The sequence below is a fragment of the Octopus sinensis genome, linkage group LG1 (assembly GCF_006345805.1).
Source record: "Octopus sinensis linkage group LG1, ASM634580v1, whole genome shotgun sequence".
In the NCBI taxonomy this organism is placed as follows: domain Eukaryota; kingdom Metazoa; phylum Mollusca; class Cephalopoda; order Octopoda; family Octopodidae; genus Octopus; species Octopus sinensis.
The window spans coordinates 207,579,023-207,599,936 of record NC_042997.1 but is presented as its reverse complement, the minus strand read 5'-3'; the positions used below and the strand labels follow the sequence as shown (position 1 = coordinate 207,599,936).

The window sequence follows — 20,914 nt, the reverse complement described above, 5'->3', positions numbered from 1 at the left end:
ATACGGGCAACACACACACACACATGAACATGAATGTGTACAAGAATCATGTATGCAATAGGTGTATGTACATACTTGTGTGTATGTGTGTTGCCCATATATATATATATATATATACTTAAGACTTAGTTGTGATCTGAACATAACCGCTTCTGATACAGAGGATCGGGAGGCCTTTTGGGCATTCTAATTTCCTTGCTGGAAGGGTTCCCAACCCATGGTTAAAGGGGGGTTAGATGATGGAGGTGGTGTTTTTGAAGGGCTGGCATGTGCAACCTGATCACCTCTGCTGATCAAACTCCCAACTCACGCGCTCCCATCGCGACACTGATTCTGCAGAACTGGGTTGGGTGTGAAAACTAACTTTAAAGTATAAATATAGATGTTTTTGAATCAGCAATATTGTGTTTGGTTAAGTCCTAATTGGGGTGAAAAATCAATAAACTGATTCCTTGTGGGGTTTTCCTTTCAATCAGGAGGAAAAAAATTGATAAACCGATTCCTTATAGGATTTCCCAATAAAACTGGCTACACCCCATTTTCAACCATCACTTTTACCTATTTTGATGTATTTTGTTCAAACTTGATGCCAGCATTACTTAGGACTCATGGGATCTTTGAATGCTTTAAGTTCCCCAAAAATGGAAAAACAAAAATTGATGATTGGTAAAAATCGATAAACCGATTCCTTATAGCATTACTCAATCAAGTTTTCAGCCAAGAGTTTATGAATTTCAATGGATTTCACCCAAATTTGATGTCGATGTTACTTAGTTTGGTTTGAAATAAAGAACTTGATTAGGTTAATAATCCTAACTTAATCCTGGGCAAAGCCAGGCTATACTGCTAGTATATATATATATATAAAGACATATACATCTATATATACATATCATATATATATATCATCATCATCGTTTAACGTCCGTTTTCCGTGCTAGCACGGGTTGGACAGTTCGACTGGGGTCTAGGAAGCCAGGAGGCTGCACCAGGCTCTAGTCTGATCTGGCAGTGTTTCTACAGCTGGATGTCCTTCCTAACGCCAACCACTCTGTGAGTGTAGTGGGTGCTTTTTACGTACCACCAGCACAGGTGCCAGGGAAGGTTGGCAGCGGCCATGATCAGTTGGTGCTTTTTACGTGCCACCAGCATGGAAGCCAGTCAAGGTGGGCTGGCATCGGCCACGTTCGGATGGTGCTTTTTATGTGCTACCGGCACAGGGATCACAACTACAATTTCCATTGATTTTTGATGTTGATGTACTTGACTCAATAGGTCTCCTCAAGCTCATGGTTGAAACAGTGTTTCTTTACTTGCCACCTGCACAGGTGTCAGTCCAGTGGCACTGGCAATGACCGGGTGGCGGTCATCGAATTTATATATATATATATAGGGAAAGTTTACAAAAAAAAACAAAAGACGAAGACAGGTGGTGTACAAACAAACAGATGTATTAGTATAACGCTCAGGAATAGAAAAAAGTCTTTTACGTTTTGAGCCTACGCTCTTCTACAGAAAGGGACACAGAAAAAAACAAGGAGAGAATAAATGTGTGTACTGGCTAACGATCTATCATGGTGATATATGTATATATATATATATATATATATATATGAATATGCTGTACGTGAGAAGACCCAGCAGGACAAGTGAGTCCATAACCCGTGGCCTTTTCCAGGGATGTAGCTAGCCCACTTATGCATAGCTTTCCTTCTTTGGACACAAAACTCTGCTTGCAAAGACCTGTTGAGGTAAGTGAAATAGAAATTGAATTCGAAATCGAACCAAATTCATCGACTGGCACCCATGCCAACCTCCCTTCACTGGACACTAAACTCTGCTTGTGAAGACCTGTTGGGGCAAGTGAAATCGAAATTGAACCAATCGTATGACTGGCACCTGGCAGCTGCCAGTGTCGCTGGACTGACTCCTGTGCAGGTGGCAAGTAAAGAAACACCGTTTCAACTGTGAACTTGAGGAGACCTATTGAGTCAAGTACATCAACATCAAAAATCAATGGAAATTGTAGCTGTGATCCCTGTGCCAGTGGCACGTAAAAAGAACCATCTGAACGTGGCCGTTGCCAGTGCCGCCTTGACTTGCCTCCGTGCCGGTGGCATGTAAAAAGCACCAACTGATCATGGCTGTTGCCAGCCTCCCCTGGTACCTGTGCTGGTGGCACGTAAAAAGCACCTGCTACACTCACGGAGTGGTTGGCGTTAGGAAGGGCATCCACCTGTAGAAACACTGCCAGATCAGACTGGGGCCTGGTGCAGCCTCCTGGCCTCCCAGACCCCGGTCAAACCGTCCAACTCATGCAAGCATGGAAAACAGACGTTAAACGATGGTGTGTGTGTGTGTGATATATAGTTACACTAAACAGGAACAAAGAGAAAACACAACAGCACAAGGACGTGGAACAAGTATAATGTTATTGGTCACACGGGAAAGGAAGGAAAGAAGGAGGATTTAACGTTTCGAGCAGAACTCTTTGTCAGAAACATAGGAAAAGGAAAGATCCAAGAAAGGGAAGATGGAGATAGAAAATCACCAACAATACACACGCGGTCACATATTGAATATATATATATATATCAATAATTAAGGGTAAAATCAATCAATTATTAATTAATTTCACAAAGTAGTGTTCAGTATGTAAAAGGACCATTCAAGGCGTATTCAAAATATTATGTTATATAATTAGGGCTCAGTAAAATAATTTACTTTGCCACATACTGAAATTCTAAAAATTTCAGTATGTGGCAAAGTAAATTATTTTACTGAGCCCTAATTATATATATATATATATATATATATATATATATCATCATCATCATCGTCGTTTAACGTCCGTTCTCCATGCTAGCATGGGTTGGACGGTTCGACTGGGGTTCTGGGAAGCCAGAAGGCTGCACCAGGCTCCAGTCTAATCTGGCAATGTTTCTACAGCTGGATGCCCTTCATATATATATATATATATACATATATATATTTATTCTTTTATTTGTTTCAGCCATTGACTGAGGCCATGCTGGAGCACTGCCTTTACTCGAGCAAATCGACCCCAGGACTTATTCTTTGTAAGCCTAGTACTTATTCTATCAGCCTATCTTGCTGAACTGCTAAGTGATGGGACATAAACACAACAGCATTGGTTGTCAAGCGATGTTGCGGGGAACAAACATATACATACATACATATATATATATATATATATATATATATATCATCATCATCATCATCATCATCATTTAGCGTCCGTTTTCCATGCTAGCATGGGTTGGACGGTTCAACTGGGGTCTGGGGAGCCCGAAGGCTGCACCAGGCCAGTCAGATCTGGCAGTGTTTCTACAGCTGGATGCCCTTCCTAACGCCAACCACTCCGAGAGTGTAGTGGGTGATTTTATGTGCCACCGACACAGGTGCCAGACGAGGCTGGCGAACGGCCACGCTCGGATGGTGTTTTTATGTGCCACCGACACAGGTGCCAGACGAGGCTGGCAGACGGCCACGCTCGGATGGTGTTTTTATGTGCCACCGACACAGGTGCCAGATGAGGCTGGCAGGTGCCAGACGAGGCTGGCAGACGGCCGCTCGGATGGTGTTTTATGTGCCACCGACACAGGTGCCAGATGAGGCTGGCGGACGGCCACGATCGGATGGTGTTTGTTACGTCCCCAAAGCACGGAGGCCAGTCTATGCGGTACTGGCTACGGCCACGTTCAGATGATTTTCTTGTGTGCCACCGGCACTGGTACCACAAAGATACAATTCCATTTATGTTCATCTATTTTGATTTGTTTTGATTTGATTTGATTTTCACTTGCCTCAACAGGTCTTCACAAGTGTCACTTGCCTCAACAGGTCTTCACAAGTGTCACAAGAAGGAAGGTATGCACAGGTGGACTGTCTACGTCGCCGGGTCTTCGGATGGTGTCTTTATGTGCCACCGACACAGGTGCCAGATGTGGCTGGCGAACGGCCACGATCGGATGGTTTTCTTGTGTGCCACTGGTACTGGAACCACAAGATACAAATTCCATTGATGTTCATCTATTTTGATTTGGTTTGATTTCACTTGCCTCAACAGGTCTTCACAAGTGTCACGCGTGTCACACACTTGCCTCAACAGGTCTCCACAAGTGTCACACACTTGCCTCTGCCTCAACAGGTCTTCACAAAGTGTCACACACTTGCCTCTGCCTCAACAGGTCTTCACAAGTGTCATAAGAGGGAAGGTATGCACAGGTGGACTGACTACGTCGCCGGGTCTTTGGATGGTGTTTTTATGTGCCACCGACACAGGTGCCAGGTGAGGCTGGCGAACGGCCACGATCAGATGGTGTTTGTTGTGCCCACAGCACGGAGGCCAGTCGATGCGGTACCAGCTACGGCCACTTCGGATGGTTTTCTTGTGTGCCACCGGTACTGGAACCACAAAGATACAAATTCCATTGATATTCATCTATTTTGATTTGGTTTGATTTTCACTTGCCTCAACAGGTCTTCACAAGTGTCACACACTTGCCTCAACAGGTCTTCACAAGTGTCATAAGAGGGAAGGTATGCACAGGTGGACTGACTACGTCGCCGGGTCTTCGGATGGTGTCTTTATGTGCCACCGGCACAGGTGCCAGATGAGGCTGGCGAACGGCCACGATCGGATGGTGTTTGTTGTGCCCACAGCACGGAGGCCAGTCGATGCGGTACCAGCTACGGCCACTTCGGATGGTTTTCTTGTGTGCCACCGGTACTGGAACCACAAAGATACAAATTCCATTGATATTCATCTATTTTGATTTGGTTTGATTTTCACTTGCCTCAACAGGTCTTCACAAGTGTCACGCGTGTCACACACTTGCCTCAACAGGTCTCCACAAGTGTCACACACTTGCCTCTGCCTCAACAGGTCTTCACAAAGTGTCACACACTTGCCTCTGCCTCAACAGGTCTTCACAAGTGTCATAAGAGGGAAGGTATGCACAGGTGGACTGACTACGTCGCCGGGTCTTTGGATGGTGTTTTTATGTGCCACCGACACAGGTGCCAGGTGAGGCTGGCGAACGGCCACGATCAGATGGTGTTTGTTGTGCCCACAGCACGGAGGCCAGTCGATGCGGTACCAGCTACGGCCACTTCGGATGGTTTTCTTGTGTGCCACCGGTACTGGAACCACAAAGATACAAATTCCATTGATATTCATCTATTTTGATTTGGTTTGATTTTCACTTGCCTCAACAGGTCTTCACAAGTGTCACACACTTGCCTCAACAGGTCTTCACAAGTGTCATAAGAGGGAAGGTATGCACAGGTGGACTGACTACGTCGCCGGGTCTTCGGATGGTGTCTTTATGTGCCACCGGCACAGGTGCCAGATGAGGCTGGCGAACGGCCACGATCGGATGGTGTTTGTTGTGCCCACAGCACGGAGGCCAGTCGATGCGGTACTGGTTACGGCCACGTTTGGGTGGTTTTCTTGTGTGCCACCGGCACTGGTACCACAAAGAATACAATTCCACTGATGTTCATCTATTTTGATTTGTTTTGATTTGATTTGATTTTCACTTGCCTCAACAGGTCTTCATAAGTGTCACAAGAAGGAAGGTATGCACAGGACTGACTACGTCCCAGGTCGGGGCCACGGGTTATGGCCTGACTAGTCTTGCCGGGTCTTCTCATGCACAGCATACTTCCATAGGTCTCGGTCTCTAGACATTTCCTTAGTGAGACCTAAAGTTCGAAGGTCGTGCTTCACCACCTCGTCCCAGGTTTTCCTGGGTCTACCTCTTCCACAGGTTCCCTCCACTGCTAGGGTGTAGCACTTTTGCACACAACTATCTTCAGCCTTTCTTGTCACATGACCATACCAGCGCAGCCGTCTCTCTTGCACGCCACAACTGACGCTTCTTAGGTTCAGCTTTTCTCTCAAGGAACTTACACTCTGACGATTATGAACACTGACATTACACATCCATCGGAGCATACTGGCTTCATTTCTTGCGAGCTTACGCATATCCTCAGCAGTCACGGCCCATGTTTCACTACCATGTAGCATGGCTGTACGTACACATGCATCATACAGTCTGCCTTTTACTCTGAGCGAGAGGCCTTTTGTCACCAGCAGGGGTAAGAGCTCTCTAAACTTTGCCCAGGCTATTCTTACTCTAGCAGTTACACTTTCAGCACACCCCCCCCGCTACTGACTTGGTCTCCTAGGTAGCGGAAGCTATCAACTACTTCTAGTTTGTCTCCCTGGAACGTGGCAGAAGTTGGTCTCTGCATATTTCCAGTGTTTATTGCTCCTGAGCATTTGCCACAGACAAAAACTATTTTCCTAGTTAGCCTTCCTTTGACATTGCTGCACCTCTTATGTGTCCATAGCTTACACTTGGTGCATCTTATAGAGTTTCTACCTACACCTTTTTTACAGATCGAGCAGGGCCATCTACCTGAAGGCGTTTGTGATTGATCTACCTTCCTACTTATTAGAACTTTGGTTTTGGCTAGGTTGATTCTAAGGCCCTTCGATTCTAATCCTTGTTTCCACACCTGGAACTTCTCCTCCAGTTCTGATAGTGACTCAGCAATTAGAGCAAGGTCATCAGCATAGAGGAGCTCCCAGGGGCAACCTGTCTTGAATTCCTCCGTTATTGCCTGGAGGACTATGATAAATAGGAGGGGACTGAGGACTGAACCTTGGTGGACCCCAACCTCTACCCGGAATTCTTCACTGTACTCGTTGCCCACCCTCACCTTACTAGCAGCGTCTCTGTACATGGCTTGCACAGCTCTCACCAACCATTCTTCTATCCCTAGTTTCCTCATTGACCACCAGATAAGGGACCGGGGGACCCTGTCAAAGGCTTTCTCCAAGTCAACAAAAGCCAGGTACAAGGGCTTATCTTTGGCTAGGTATTTCTCCTGCAGCTGTCTTACCAGGAATATAGCATCAGTAGTACTTTTCCCTGGCACGAACCCAAACTGCATATCATCTAAGGTAACTCTCTCTCTAATTAGTTGGGCTACAACCCTCTCCGTAACCTTCATTACCTGATCCAGCAGCTTGATGCCCCTGTAGTTATTTGTCTCTAGGGCGTCGCCTTTACCTTTGTAGCAGTTGACTATTATGCTGCTACACCAGTCATTGGGTATGACCCCCTCGTGTATCACCTGGTTAACTATACGGGTGACTAAGCTATAGCCGACACCACCAGATATTTTGAGCATCTCTGCAGTAATTCCTGATGGGCCTGGGGCTTTCCCTGTTTTCATGCTTCTAATTGCCTTATCTACTAAGGAACTGTTAACTCGGATTGCTGGTCCCTCTGTTGGGTCGACATTCGGCAGACTCTCTTTATCCCATTCATTTTCTTCATTCAGCAACCTATCATAGTGGCGTCTCCAAGTCTCTCTCTTTGCACCCTCATTAAGTGCAAGTGAACCGTCCTCCTTGCGAACACATTTCTCTCCTACCACGTCACGATTCTCTCTCACACACTGTCTTGCAACACGAAATACCTCAAGTCTTTCATCCTCACGACGCAGGACATTGGCAAATTTTTCCTTCTCTGCTTCCCCTCTGGCTAGATAGACCTGTCTCCTGGCTTCCCTTCTGGCAGACTGATACACTTCCCTGCTACCACCGTTCTTCCAGGCCTTCCAAGCCTGTTTCTTTTGTCTAATAGCCCTGTCAACAATATTGTTCCACCACCACGTTATTTTGGGTCTTAAGGGGACTTTGCACCAGCCACAGATCTGGTCAGCGGCTTTCAGCAGGTTGTCCCTCAGAAGCGTCCAGTTGTCTTCTACCCCATGCGTAGCTATACTCCCTTCCATTTCGTCTAAAGCTTCAAATAACATATCTCTAAATCTCTGTCCATTCGCAGGGTCTTTAAGCTTCCAGACCCTTCTTCTCCATGTTGGTCGTCTTCTAGTCGCCCTCTTAGTCCTGATCCTAAAGTCACTAACTACCAGTCTATGTTGTGGGGTGCATTCTTCACTTGGGAAGGTTTTGGCATTTATAAGCAGCCATCTTTCCCTTTTTCTGGCAAGGATGTAGTCGATTTGGCTAGTATGCCGGCCCGATCGGTAGGTGACCAGGTGGCTTGTCGGTTTCCTGAAGTTAGTGTTGCAAATCATAAGACTATTCGCATCGCAGAACTCCAGCAGCCTGGTTCCCTCCTCGTTGCGGGAACCATAACCGTAGCCTCCATGCACGCCATGGAAGCCCCCAGCACGTCGTCCAACATGCCCATTGAAGTCACCAGCCACAAAGAGAAGGTCTCTGTCGTTCGTCAATGATGTGGTCTGCAGTAGGGTGTCATAGAAACAGTCTTTCTGTCCATCAGGTAGCCCTGGCTGAGGGGCATAGGCCGATATAATAGTTGCTAAACTATGGTGGAGCACTAATCTAATCTTAATTATTCTGTCACTTACTCTGACTACCTCGATTACCTTATCTACCCATTTTTCGGCGATAAGCATGCCCACACCCCCGACTCCGTCAGTATTCCCAGCCCAGAAAATCTTGTACCTCTGTCCTTTGCCTGTGAGGAACCTAGCAGAACCTCCTCTCCACCTCACTTCTTGAATGCAGCATATATCAACCCACCTCCGTTCAAGCAATTCAACTATCTCGCCAGAACTGCCTTTCAGTGTGCCGACGTTGAGGGTGCCAACCCTGAGGCTGTGGGTGGGGGTGGAAGTGGTATTGGTCCTAATAGCGTCATGTACCTGAAAAGAAAACTCGCGTTTGGTAGTATTCATAGACAAACAATGGAACTTAAGTTCAAACCTCGTATACAACACTAAACATATCTTGCAATGACTGAACACTACCTTTTATGGAAGGAGGTAGGGGTGGCGTAAGACTTTGAGTGTATAAGGGAGACAAGGATGAGAAAAATTTAGGACTTCCTGTACCGGTGGTGGGGGTGGGAGGGCGGGTGCACCGCGAAAACCGGGCGGCAGCCATTTCTTCCTTCCTTGGGAGAGAAATAGTTATTAGTAGCTATAAATAAATACCTAAATTTTGCCTAACCTATGGGAGAAGCGTGGACGATAAGGAGCTATAAATTATAAATACATTTATTCTATATCTACGAGGCGTGAGACTGATCGATAAAATAAAATAAAATTAGGGGCAAGCTTTAAGATTAAATATATATTTAACACAAGACATGAGACAACGATATATAATTAAGATGAACTATAGAATTATATGTACATATAAAAAAGACACAAGGCGTGAGGCTAAATTTCACAAGTCATAACAATAATACTAATAGAGATAAAACAGGGCTAACTAAAAGATCAGATCAGTTGCAGATAGTTAAGTAGGTACACGGGTTGAAATTAAATATAGATTGCTTAGCTTGGATTCATATTTCGTATTTCGTATTTTCGTAGGGAGTCGGATACCAGTCTGAATTCAAGTGAGGCCGTTGAAATCAGTCGCTGGTTTATATGCATATAGGGTGGCGGAGAAAGGGGGCGAATGGCGATCGAAGAGATATAAGACAATTGAAGAGGAACGGGGGGGTCGTGGCCCACCAAGAATCGGCCGGCAGCCATTTCTTCCTTCCTTGGGAGAGAAATAGTTATTAGTAGCTATAAATAAATACCTAAATTTTGCCTAACCTATGGGAGAAGCGTGGACGATAAGGAGCTATAAATTATAAATACATTTATTCTATATCTACGAGGCGTGAGACTGATCGATAAAATAAAATAAAATTAGGGGCAAGCTTTAAGATTAAATATATATTTAACACAAGACATGAGACAACGATATATAATTAAGATGAACTATAGAATTATATGTACATATAAAAAAGACACAAGGCGTGAGGCTAAATTTCACAAGTCATAACAATAATACTAATAGAGATAAAACAGGGCTAACTAAAAGATCAGATCAGTTGCAGATAGTTAAGTAGGTACACGGGTTGAAATTAAATATAGATTGCTTAGCTTGGATTCATATTTCGTATTTCGTATTTTCGTAGGGAGTCGGATACCAGTCTGAATTCAAGTGAGGCCGTTGAAATCAGTCGCTGGTTTATATGCATATAGGGTGGCGGAGAAAGGGGGCGAATGGCGATCGAAGAGATATAAGACAATTGAAGAGGAACGGGGGGGTCGTGGCCCACCAAGAATCGGCCGGCAGCCATTTCTTCCTTCCTTGGGAGAGAAATAGTTATTAGTAGCTATAAATAAATACCTAAATTTTGCCTAACCTATGGGAGAAGCGTGGACGATAAGGAGCTATAAATTATAAATACATATATATATATAGAGAGAGAGAGAGAGAGAGAGAGCTGTAGAAACTCTGCCAGATCAGATTGGAGTCTGGTTCACAAGACCTCAGTCAAATCGTCCAACCCATGCTAGCATGAAAAGCGAGCGTTAAGTGATGATGATGATGATGATGATGATATGATGGGCTTCTTTCAGCTTCTGTCTACCAAATCCACTCACAAAGCTCTGGTTGGCCCGAGGCTATAGTAGAAAATACTTGCCCAAGGTACTGCACTGTGGAACTGAACCTGGAACCATGTGGTTGGCAAGCAAGCTACTTACCACACAGCCACTCCTGTGCCTGTGTATATATATATCATCATCATCATCATCATCGTCATCATCATTTAACATTCATTTTCCATTCTGGCATAGGTTGGATGGTTTGACTGGGGTCTGGAGAGACAGTGGCTGCACCAGGCTTCAATCTAATTTGGCAATGTTTCTACAGCTGAATGCCATTCCAATCACAAACCTTTCTGAGAGTGTAGTAGGTGCTTTTTATGTGCCACCGGCACAGGAGCCAGTTAGGTGGGCCTCGCATCAATCATTTCTGATAGTGCTTTATATGTACCACCAGTACGGGGGCCAATCAAGGGGTACTGGCATCGACCACATTTGGATGGTTATTTTTTCATGCCACCAGCAAGGAACGTAATCAGGGGACACTGAAACAAGAGTCAGTCAAGGGGCACTGGCCACCACTATGATTTTGGTTTTACTTGACTTATGCAGGTCTTCTTATGCATATCATATCAGCCAATACATCAGAGATTCTCTTAAATGGGCTGAGCATGCAACACTGGCATTGGCCATGGTTGCAATCTCACTTTAGTTGCTGGGTCTTCTCAATCACAGCATATCTCCAAAGGTCTTGGTCTCTTGTCATTGCCTCTGTGAGGCCCAATGTTTGAAGGTCCTGCTTCACAACCTCATCCCATATCTTCCCAAGTCTACTTCTTCCACAGGTTCCATACACAGTTAGGGAGTGGCACTTCCTCACACAGCTGTCCTCATCCATATGTAGCACATGGCCATACCAGTGCAGTCGTCTCTCTTGCTCACCACATCTGATACTTCTTAGGTCCAACTTTTCTCTTAGGGCAGTTACACTCTGTCGAGTATGCACACTGACATTACATATCCAGCATATCATGCTGGCTTCATTTCTTTCAAGCCTACACATGTTCTCAGCAGTCATGGGCCATGTTTCATTGCCATGGAGCATGGCAGTTCACACACATGCATAATACAGTCTACCTTTCACTCTGAGCGAGAGGCCCTTAGTTGCCAGCAGAGGTAGGAGCTCCCTGAACTTTGCCCAGGCTATTCTTATTCTAGCCACTATAGTCTCAGAACAACCAACCCCAGAGATAGAAAAGAAGGAGAGAGAGAAGAAAAAGAAAACCTCTAACATGGATTTGGAATATCTTGCATTATTTTCTGCCAATATCCAGTATTAATTTTCCTTGCATAATGTTCCTTGATGTAGCCACATTTACTGTTTCCACTATGGTCTAAGATGGAAGTCCTGTTTTGTTTTTCTCAGGTGGAATTTTTGGCTGTGTTTACTGCCTTACCTTGTCCATCAGGATGATTAAGAATCATTTTTTTCATCTTGCAAATGACCCTTTTGACATCTATTTTATGTGCATGTATCATCATCATCATTTTGCATCTGCTTTCCACACTAGCATGGGTTGGATCATTTGACAGGAGCTGGCAAGCCAGAGAGCTACACCAGGTTCCAATTGTCTGTTTTGGCATGGTTTCTACATCTGGATGCCCTTCCTAATGCCAACCACTCCAGCCCAGGTGTCACTTACATGATACTGGCATCACCTATGATGGCCATGACTACACTTCATGGGTGCCATTTACATGGCACCAGCAATGCAGAGGTGCCATTTATACGACACTGGCGTGGCCACAACTATGATTTCACTTGGCCTGACATGTCTTCTCCCACACAGCATATCACCTGAGTGCTTGGTCACTTGTTATCACTTCTGTGAGACTCTACCTCTTCTACAGGATCCCTCCATAGAAATCAACACTTCTTTGCACAACTATTCTTATCCATACACATCACATGGCCATACTAGTGCAGTTGTCTCCCTTGAACACCACATCTGATGCCTCTTATGCCCAATTGTTCTCTCAAGACATTTACACTCTGTGGTACATTCACACTGACATTGCACATCCAGCAAAGCATCCTAGCTTAATTTCTTTCAGGCCTACACATGTCCTTGGCTGTCACAGCCTATATTTCACTGCCATGTACCATGGTTGTTCAGACACATGCATCATACAGTCTGCCTTTCACTCTGAGGGAGAAGACCTTTATTACCAACAGAAGTACACACTCTTTCAACTTTGCCCATACTTCTCTTATTCTCATGGCTATGCTTTCAGAGCAACCACTGCCATTGTTAAATTGGTTGTGATTGGCTAAAATATCTATCATATGAGTTGGGGCCAGTTATTGAGCCATGTGTTATGACTAGTTTAGTGTTGTGTGGGAATTGGATTGAAAGTCCAATCACCTTCCATGTAACATATTTTAAGTGCCAAATTCTGCATGTGTTCTGAAGCCTCTTTTCTCTCCATAAATTAGTTTGACAATTATTTTTTGAGTTAGAGTGAGAACTGTCACGAAAGTGAATTGCAGGATCCAGCTTTTCCTGAGAAAAATCGACATACAACAGAATCCTATTACCAATGATAGCCTAAGCTTGATAACAGGATGATGGAGAAACAATAACCTGACAGAATTTATTAATATTTCATTGTGTCTGAACTACTGTGCAAACTTTATGAAGGAACAAACACTCAATGTTTATTTCGAAGTTCACCACTGTTATTCATTTACACACAATGAACATGTAACATAACATTGTACAATAAGACAGACGATTCATTAATAAAAGCTGGAGACCTTTCGTAAAAGGATTAAAGTATGTAAATTGAATAAAATATTAGATTTAGAATTGAACCAAGCCTTGTAAAATCTAACCAAAAAATATAAACTTAATATTGATTCTAATAGGTTGTAATTCTTATTACAAGACTATGTTAAATGTTATATTTTCTAATGGAAGAGATGAGCTTTGGAGTTTGTTTAGTGATGAACAAACTATTCCAAAACTCCATCTTACAATAAACCTAAACAATGTCTTATGAAAGGGAAGTTAACTCATTACTGTAGTCTTTTGTGACTTTCTTAGAACTCTGTCACTAAGTTCCATGACAGCTGTTCTCACTTTTCTTTTTCTGCTTAGAACAACCTAAAGTGCTTCTCAAACCTGTATCAGTCAGTTTTGTGAGAAAACATTTTCATTTTTTTTTTCTGTTTAAATATTTTCCCAGTAATTATGAACTGTCTTTGTATTAATATTGAGCAGATTATACAGTGAAAACTTGTATTTATTTCCGTTCAGTATCATTTGAATGTTACTTCAGCAAATAGAAGAACATGTGGAAATATGTGGGCGTGACTAAAAGGTCCACTCAGAACCATATATAACAATCCCAAGACCTCCTTTAAGGTCTATGAGAGAAAAATGCCACATACATGGCTACGCATGTTATGATTGCCGAAGGAAAGTAATCTTTACTTCAATGGTAGCAGAAGGTGAAGTCTGTGCCTTGCCAAAAAGAGAACTTATATTTAAGAACTCTCACCACCCAGATGCTTAATTAAAACCCAAATTCCACTTTGCTGGCAGTTACTCCTCACTCAGAGATTTTGGACAAGTGGCATGACCAATGATGGAATCCTCCTCTCTAATTGTCTTTTGCAATTAGAGATGTGGCACTTGCTGTCAGAAACCCATTGCCCTACTTCCATACTGGCCACTCTGATGAGCACAGTGTTAGATGTTATCCTGTGCAAAACTGATTTGTAAGAATGGCTGAAATGGATTTATAAAACTGTATAGTTTTGGTGGTAAATTACCTACTCTACAAACAAATGTACGAATGCCTTTTTTCCTAGTCGATGGCATCTTACACTTATTTCTATAGCATCATCATCATTATTTAATGTCCGTCTTTGATCTGGCATGAGTTACACAGTTTAACAAGATCTGGTGATCTCTAGATCTGTGTTAGGTTCCACACTCAGCTGGCTGGCTGAGTGCGGCTGGCTGGCTGAGTGTGGCTAGCTGGCTGAGTGTGGATGGTTGGCTGCCCTTCATAATGCCAGCCATTTTACAGTGAGGACTGGAAGCTGCTTTTCTCATGGCACCAGCACTGGTGAGGTCACCAAGTAACTTGCAAGACAAAGCAAAGAATCGAAAAGGATAAAAACTCCCCAATGGAACTGGTGGGGAGGGAGGGAGTTGGCTTGATGCCTGGGGTAGAAAGTGTAAAGTTTGACAGAGGGTCAAGCACAGTTGTCTGGATATAGACGAGGCTCATGGCGTCCTTATATTTATGCAAGGGTGCATGACAGTATCTGGAAGGGAGAACGATGGTGGTAATTGGGTGCCAGAGCATAGTCCCAAGTTACAAGGGAGGGTAATGGCATCAGAGTGTGAGATGAGAAGGGCAGAGGTTAGAGATGGGGCTAGATGTGGATGTAGAGAGTGAGGAACAATGGTTTGAGGTGGAGTTGATAGACTGACGGGGCTCTGTAAGGAGGAGGTGACAAGAAGCAGCATAGGAAGGGTGGAGAGCAGCAGAACCATCAATCTGTTGATAGATGAGGAGGAAGGGAGATGATGACCAGGATCTGACAGCAGAGGGAAAGCAAAGATGATGAACTGTGAAAGAGATGGGAGTCAGAGATACATGGGAGTGGCTGTAGTGAGTGGGGCCAGAAAATTGGTAAGGGAGTTTTAGCAATGGCTGTGAGAGGGTGTCGAGAATGATTGCAGATAGGAGAAGTGTTAACCATGAAGCCTGGCAGAGTAAGGTGTAGCTAAGAGGGATGGATGGGAAAGATTAGGGAAGGGACAGAAAGGGATGATCGATGGAAGGGTGTATGGACGGAGATGATGATGCAAGTGAGGCGACTGGTATTAACGAAAGGGTGGTGGTGGTGGTGATGAATATGTGAAGATTCTGCTGTCAAATGGTTACAGCAGCAAAGTAGGACCGTAGTTAGAAGAGTAATGGAGGGATGGGTGTTAGGAAGATGAGATGTGGTGAAGGGGATGCTTCACGGGGACAGATGTGGGTGTAGGGCCCAGCATGGACAGGAATATATATAACAGTTTTGGGGCATGACTTTTGCTATGATGGATGTGTCTTTATATATCATTTTGTTCCACTTGGGCCAGCATTGGCATCAAATGTAGATGGGGGATAATGCTGATGATGGCATGCATATACGTATGTATATCATCACCATCATCATTTAGCATCCATTGTCCATGCTGGCATGGGTTGGACGGTTCGACCAGGGCTGGCAAGCTGAGGGGCTGCACCAGACTCCAGTCTGATTTGGCATGGTTCCTACAGCTGGATAACTTTCCCAACAATAATGTAATGGGTGCTTTTATATACCACCAGCATGGGTGCTAGTTACATGACACCTGAATCAACCACATGGCCTCTATGAGGCACAACATCCCAAATGGTACTTTTTACGTGCCACTGGCATGGCTGGCAGTTAGGTGACACCGACAAAGACCACAGCTATGATTTCACTTGGCTTGACATATCTTCTCAATTTTGGCATATTGCCAAAGGTCTTGGTCACTAGTCATTGCTTCCATGTGGCCCATCATTTGAAGATTATGCTTAAGCACCTCATTCCATGTCTTCCTGGGCCTCCCTCTTCTACAGCTTCCTCCCACTGGTAGACATTGGAACTTCTTCAGATGTGGTGTACAGTTGTCTCTCTTGTACACCACATCTGATGCTTAATATGCCCAGCTAAGATGTATATATATATATATATATATATATATATATATATATATATATATATATATGTACATTGTTAATATAACATATAACAGAATGAGAAGCACACCCTAAAGAATAGAGCAGACTTTATGATTTAAAATCTATATCCGTGTATGTATGTATGTTGATATTTGTTTATTTTCAGCAACCCCTTCATCAAACCCATCCCTTCCTGATCTACAGCAGGAATCATCCTCCATGACACCCAGAACTAATGTGACATCCAGAGAAAATGCTGGCATTGAAATAAACCTAATGATTGATTCAATTTCTAATGTATCTGTGAGTAAATAGATTCATGTAACTTATTTATATTTAATTGTTATTTCATTTCCAAATGAGGAATCATTAAAGTTAATTAAAACATTTTCTCAATCAAACTCAAACATTTTATTTCCTTCACATCTGATATCTTGAGTATATCTTTTGCTAACTTTAACAACCTCAAACTTACTACAGCCATTCTGTAGAGCCTTTCTTAACAACAATATCAACTGCAACAACGTATCTCTCTTCTCTCCACGGAATGTTCCTTAGCTGTTTACCATTAATTACTTTTCTAGGTTGATGTCATCGTTAACAGCACCAATAAACAGCTCCAGCTTAGCAATGGTTCTATCTCCAAATCTATTCTCAATGCTGCTGGTCCCCAGATGCAAGATGAATGTAACCAGAAATATCCTCGAGGTATTTCTACATCTGAAATAGCCGTCACTAAAGGATATAAACTCAAATGTAAGAATGTATTTCATCTGGCATTACCTCCCTGGGATGAATATCCCCCTGATTCAGTAAGTATCAATCATATGATATTGATTTATTGAAACAGTTAATGTTTGAAGAGAACCTTATGCATGTTGTGTGAGAATCATAAAGCAAATGACAGCATCCTGTTTAATATTTGTTCTTCCAAGTTATCATTGGAAGGAAGCAGAAGATATCGATGAACAGGACACTTTTATATATAAATAGAAGGGAAAAAGCCTCATGGCCTAACAACAGTTATGTGACTGATAGATAAGACTATATTAAAACATATTTCTCTGTTTTACTCTCTGTATTGGTGAGTTTTTCTCTGTCATGGCACGAGCACTAGAGAGGTTGTCATGTCCTCCCCAACACTAAAGACTCCTCTTGGGTCTGCATTGTCTCTCTTCATTCAACAACCATTTTACATGGTGGATTGGGTCTGTTTTATTGTAGCAGGAACATGAGTGAGGTTGCCTTGTCCCTTGCAGGACTAAAGAGTGATAGGAATGACAGTTGTGAGGGGAGAATATATTTATTACAACTTAATGGTTTCATCCTGTAATAAGAAAATAATTTAATAAAATGTCTATTACCATTTACTAGACACTTATTTTTTATAGATTCTGGCAAACTTGACTCATATAATAACCACTTGTCTGGAAAAGGCTGAGAGAATAGAAGCAACAAACCTGGCATTTCCTATATTAGGAGCCGGAAAATTGAGGTACCCCATTGAAAAATTACTTGGAATTATGTATGAAGCAGTGAAAAACTACTCAATTCAAAATTCAAGCCAGATCAAAGATGTTTACTTTGTGGTTTATCCTCAAGACACAGAAATTCTGAAGGTTGGTTGATGTATTTGTTGTTTGTTGTTTTATGTTGATATTCTTGGAATTTACCAAAAAACAATATTCTACAAGAAACAAAGGAAATAGAAATGATCCTCATTTACAGCCCTTGTTCCATTTTGGAATGGGTGCAACATTTTGACTGGCTCCAATGAGCCACAAGGGTTTATTGAACCCCAGTGTCTGCTTTGGCATGGTTTCTATGGCTGGATGTCATTCCTAATGCCAACCACTTCACAGCATGTCCTGGGTACCTTTCTTCATGCTACCTTTAATGCTGTTCATTATATCTTGTTGTGCTTTATCCTTTCATTATACCATTTCCCATCACCAAATTCTTGCTTCTGAAATATTCCATTGTAACATTTGAAGCTAAGAATGTTTTGCTTGTTGTTGTATTTATTGTTTGATCCTGAGTCAGTTGTGATTCATCAGACTGAAGGTCAAGCATGACCATCCTACCAAATATAAAACACATACAGACACTTTTACTTACACCACAATAAACCCTGGGACCAATCAGAAACGGCCCTCACACACAAACACATGTATATATATATATATATACACACACACAAAGACACACGCACTCACACCATTCTGACCTCCATACAGATGCACATATACACACACATGCGCACACACAGCACCATGACAAATACCAATCACGCACATACATACACACACACAACACCAAGACAATAACACACACTGTTGATCACATACACATACACACACACACACTCATATTACACACACACTCCCATACACGCATAACATCCCCACCAACACAAAATACACAAGAATACACATGCAACCACAGATGCACACATACGAACAAACACATACACACACTAGTGTACACACAACACACTAACAAACACTAACCACACACATACACAGACACACACACACGTGCTCACATATACACACACCATCCTACCAAATATTAAACACACACAGACACATCTACTTACACCACAATAAACCCTGGGACCAATCAAAAACGGCCCACACATACAAACAGGAATTCCTGGGTGCATAGAACACGCATTTGCCATCTGGGAAGCCTTCACCTGTGCAAAACAAATGAAGAAAAACCTGTATATTATTTGGCTAGATCTTGCCAATGCTTATGGATCTGTTCCGCATGCAATAATAAAAACAGCGATGGACTTCTTTTGGATTCCAAAAGGTGTTCAACGAATGCTCATGTCGTACTACAACAACCTGAGGATGAGATTTACAGCAGGAAAGTTCACAACGGAGTGGCAACTGCTTGAAATAGGCATTGCAGCCGGATGCACGATATCAGTCATCTTATTCGTGCTAGTCATGGAAATGCTACTCAGATCTACAAACTGTGAGAAAGCTGTTACAAAGAAACCATTAAGGGCCTTTATGGACAACGTAACTATATTATCGGAAAGTAGAGAAGCAGCAGAGGGAACGTTAGAGCGGTTGGACGAACTGATAGGATGGGCAAGGTGGAAATTCAAAGCCAAAATATCTCGAAGCGTGGCTTTTGTGAAAGGAAGGCAAAAAGAAGTGAAATTCAGGATAGGAAGTGAAGACATACTAACGGTGAAAGAACAACCAGTAAAGAGTCTCGGCAGATGATATAGAGATTTATTAAATGATAAGAAGCAAGGGAAAGAAACACACGATTTAGTGGAACAGGGACTAAAGGCAATTGACAGAACAACGCTGCTGGGAAATTCAAATTTTGGATACTGCAATTTGGGCTGTACCCAAGAATAATGTGGCCATTGCAGATGTACGAAATAGCCTTGAGTAGAGTAGGAAGGATGGAACAAAGATGCAGTGTGTTTATCAGAAAATGGTTTGGTCTGCCAAAACGACTGAATACAACTGCACTATATGGAAAACCTGTGCTGCAACTACCAATAACATCAATCGCCGAAGAATATAAGGCAGGAAAGGCAAGGAGAGTAATGATGCTAAGTTATTCAAAAGATCAGAGCATCCGGGAAAACCCTCCAAAGGTACAAACAGGGAGGAAATGGAAGGCGGAAGAGGCAGTAAACAGGGTGATCGGAAAACTAAGGCACGCAGATATAGTCAGAGCGACGCAAGAAGCTAGAACCGGCCTAGGGTCGCAAAATTTCAGGCCATTTTGCAAGAGCAGTGTAAAAGAGATGAAAGAGGCAGTGGTATACGAAGTGAGAAAGGAGGAAGAAGAAAGGCAAAATGTACATTTGGTGCAATGCAGTCAACAGGGACAGTGCCTGAGATGGGAGGAATATGTGATCAGTCGCAGAATCTCATTGCAGGAACTTTGGGCTTGGTCGAACAAGCAAGAACATCCTTCCTGATCAAGTCTACCTTCGACGTTCTACCCTCACCGGCAAACGTAGTCCAGTGGAACGTAAAAACAACCGATGAGTGTAGATGTGGAGAGAAAGCGATGTTTAGACATGTTCTGTCAAACTGCAGACTAGCACTAGAAAAGTATACATGGCGTCATAATCAAGTCCTCGGCGTCATAAGTGCAGCACTCAAGGAGAAGATTGAGGGATACAATAGGGGAGAGTACCCAAAAGTGGAAAAGTGCAGGAAAGTATACTTCCAGAATGAGGGAAAAGGATATAAAACCAGGCCTACAAGTAAAGTATACGAGATAGACGAGAAATGGAAGGGATACTGGGAGGTGGCCACGGATTTAGGAAGACTAGTAATATTTCCACTCATAAAAACGACAAAAAGACCAGATTTAGTCCTATGGGACAGAGAATGGAGAATAGGAATTTTGCTAGAACTGACAGTGTCATGGGAAGAGAACATCGGCAATGCAGAGAAATGAAAGGAGAGGAGGTACGAAAAGCTAATCGAAGAATGCAGAGAACAGGGATGGACTGTCAAGTATTACCACCTGGCAGTGGGGGCTAGGGGCTTCATTGAAAGGAAAATGACAACGCTATTCAAAAGAAGATTTGCATTTTCTAGCTTGGAATTGAGAAAGCTAATAAGGAGAATACAGGAGGCAGTCGAAAAAGCCAGCTTCTATATATGGCTGAAGCGGGAAGACCGAAAATGGCTTGAAAGTCATAACATGCCGGTGGGAAATAACATCA

The 20,914-nt window shown here is 43.0% G+C and overlaps 2 protein-coding genes across 2 annotated transcripts in view; one reads left to right on the top strand and one right to left on the bottom strand.

The window, feature by feature from the left end:
• The window catches only part of LOC115209664 (protein mono-ADP-ribosyltransferase PARP14-like), a 730,077-nt gene that overhangs the window by 113,415 nt on the left and 595,748 nt on the right, over positions 1-20,914 (bottom strand). The window lies entirely within an intron of this gene.
• The window catches only part of LOC115209694 (protein mono-ADP-ribosyltransferase PARP14-like), a 146,526-nt gene that overhangs the window by 32,884 nt on the left and 92,728 nt on the right, over positions 1-20,914 (top strand). Inside the window, exons 3-5 of the mRNA XM_029778183.2 lie at positions 16,364-16,500; positions 16,782-17,009; positions 17,589-17,816. Coding sequence (XP_029634043.1) covers positions 16,364-16,500; positions 16,782-17,009; positions 17,589-17,816 — 593 coding nt within the window. The remainder of the gene's footprint in view (positions 1-16,363; positions 16,501-16,781; positions 17,010-17,588; positions 17,817-20,914) is intronic.